Here is a 2,448-nt window from a genome sequence, read left to right on the forward strand (position 1 = left end):
GGGGAGGGAGGGGGGGGAGGGTAAGATTAGCGGACGGGTTGGACATGACTACGCCACGGACGATTGTGGGAACGTGTGGAAAACGTGCGTTCCAGGCATCCAATGGCATAGAATGCCAAACAATGCCATCGGCCTAAAAATGGCGGGAACGGGGACAATTGGGTCAGGGGAATGGGATGTATGTGGATGCCGGGGAGAAAGGAGGAGTCATGAAAATCAATGGAAATAGGGGTTCCTACCAACAACCAGCACGCCGTTCGAGCATAATAGGCACTAAATATCTGTTCAAAGAATGGTGTAGAATGTATAGAAACGTTTGAAGAGCAAATATGGGGCCCGGGGGGAGTCGTATGAAAGTAGCGAACCATTCCAAGGCAATTGCGTGAGCGCATAATTGAGTTTGAAGACTTGAGTGTGTTACTAGGGGGAGCATTTCACACAATGGGATGAAAATGAATAGGGTCCTGGCTTGTTTGGGGGCATGAGAAGAAAAAAAGGGTTTTAAAGCAATTCGTGTTAACGTGATACCCGTGATTTTACTCATTAGGGCGCTAGACTCGAACGTCGCCTCAACGATTAGTTGTGGGGAGGAAAAGCAGTATTCTCAGCCATCCCAGCGCTTGTCAAGGTTGTCGTTGAACTCGCAGTGTAAGTTTCCCCTCTTTTATGTCAGACCTCGGGCGTGAGCACTCTCATAGCCATCGAGCTTGGCAGGCCGTGCACCACCACCCAAACAAGTGATACCACTGCCATAAGCGTGGCCCCAAGTTTACATTGACTTGTACACTGTGTCTGGCTTTCGTGACTCGTCGAATTTATTTCGTTGATTATTCTTAGTATGAACATACGACACCCGAGGCTCGCCAGTGCCATGTCTCGTTGCCCTGAAAACCGCAAGGAACAAAACTTTTTTCAAGCCCAGCTTTGCCATAAACTTCAAGATAAACTGGATGTAAACAAGTGTGGAATGTTTTTCCCCAATGACGTCGACACACGCGAGGCATGATGGACGCTCGGGCGTGTTTTTTTAATTTCGGCTGTACCCCCCTTGCACTGCGGATAAAGCTGTTATGACAGGGCCAGCGAGTCATGTTCCACGCGAGTACTCCCATTGGACAGTGATGAACACGAGGCGGAGGTCGAGACCGCACCGGGGTGTTACAAAGACCATTACCATGGTGCTGACCATTTCACCAGTGTTGTGACGGATTTCTTCCCCGCGCGGAGTACATTTTGTATGTTGCTTTTCCACCCCTAGGGTACGTTGAGAAGCTTTTAGCGACCCCGCTCCATGGCCCACTGCGGACACCCGCTTTGCTCCCGAATTTTCCCTCACCTTCACGACCCCCGTCAAAAAACAGGCGCTTGATCGCATTTGAGAAAGGATGGAAGTGGGGGCTTCGGTGTGGGTGGCAGACGCGGGCCCGGACACTTGGGTGGAAGGCACGGTGTTGACAAAGGTGAGATGACACGGGATCTGGATGCTTCTAGGAGGGCCGCTACCTGCGGAAAAAAGTGCAGGTTGGAACTTGGCGTTGAGTGGGAGCACACGCTGACATTTCTGCACACATTTTCTGCATTTTCCTACGGGCAGCGGCTTGTGGACGGTGGTCTGGGCGTGGCTGGTGGTGGTGGAAAGGCAGGGCAGCAGTATGATCTGGAAATCGAGCTGTTGGACCGCGCTGGGAAAATTAGCTTCAGGTTAGTCGCTTGCCCATCGAAATCAAGGAGTCATAGAAATGTCGGGGACATGGCAGCGAGCGCTGGGGTACGACAGGGCCCCAAAAGCATTGGATGCACCGGGGTGGTGGTGTGTAGGCGTGTGAGGTAATGTTTGGCTTGTACGTACTAATTGTCCATTTCTCTGTGCCTCTCGTCGCGCAGGGTGGCTGCGGGCGAGACGGAAGCGGCCGATGTAAAGCTGCGCAACGAGGAGGACGTGTCGCTCGTCCAAGACTTGATCACACTTCCGCACTTGCACGAACCCGCCATCTTGCATTCATTGCAAGAACGCTTTGAAGAAGGCGCTATCTACACCTTTACTGGTAAGGATGGACCACAGAGGTGGGGGGGGTTGCTGCTTCACCGACCACGAGGACGCAGGCATGCACGTTGAAAATTGTTTTCGTCCCGGCATTTCCCCAGGCCCTATCCTTCTGGCGGTCAATCCATTCAAGCGGCTCTCAGGGATGTACACTGAGGACGTGCTCCTCACCTACTTTGAGCAGGTGCGGCGAGGGGGAGGGGGTACGAAAGATATGAATGTGCTTGGAGCAGGCCCGGCGAAGGGAAGGGGGCGAGAGAGAAGGAGGATGGAAGGACGGATGGATGCATGTGTGTGTATGACGTATGCGAGAGAGCTGGAGGTAGTGGGAGGGGCGAGGGCGTACGGGGGGGCCAGGGCAGGAACAAGCAGCGAGCTCGGGCAGGGTAGAGTTGACAGCCCTT

At 53.4% G+C, this 2,448-nt stretch overlaps 1 protein-coding gene across 1 annotated transcript; it reads left to right on the top strand.

The window, feature by feature from the left end:
* Positions 1–1,385: 1,385 nt before the first annotated feature.
* On the top strand, positions 1,386–2,228 carry NGA_0195300 (myosin-like protein; the record flags this gene model as incomplete). Its single annotated transcript, XM_005854534.1, has 4 exons — positions 1,386–1,460; positions 1,595–1,701; positions 1,885–2,045; positions 2,146–2,228. Coding segments are annotated over 4 exons (426 nt in total), but the record flags the coding sequence as incomplete, so codon positions are not given.
* Between the last annotated feature and the right edge of the window lie 220 nt (positions 2,229–2,448).

This window comes from Nannochloropsis gaditana (assembly GCF_000240725.1).
Source record: "Nannochloropsis gaditana CCMP526 unplaced genomic scaffold scaffold472, whole genome shotgun sequence".
Taxonomy (NCBI): Eukaryota; class Eustigmatophyceae; order Eustigmatales; family Monodopsidaceae; genus Microchloropsis; species Microchloropsis gaditana.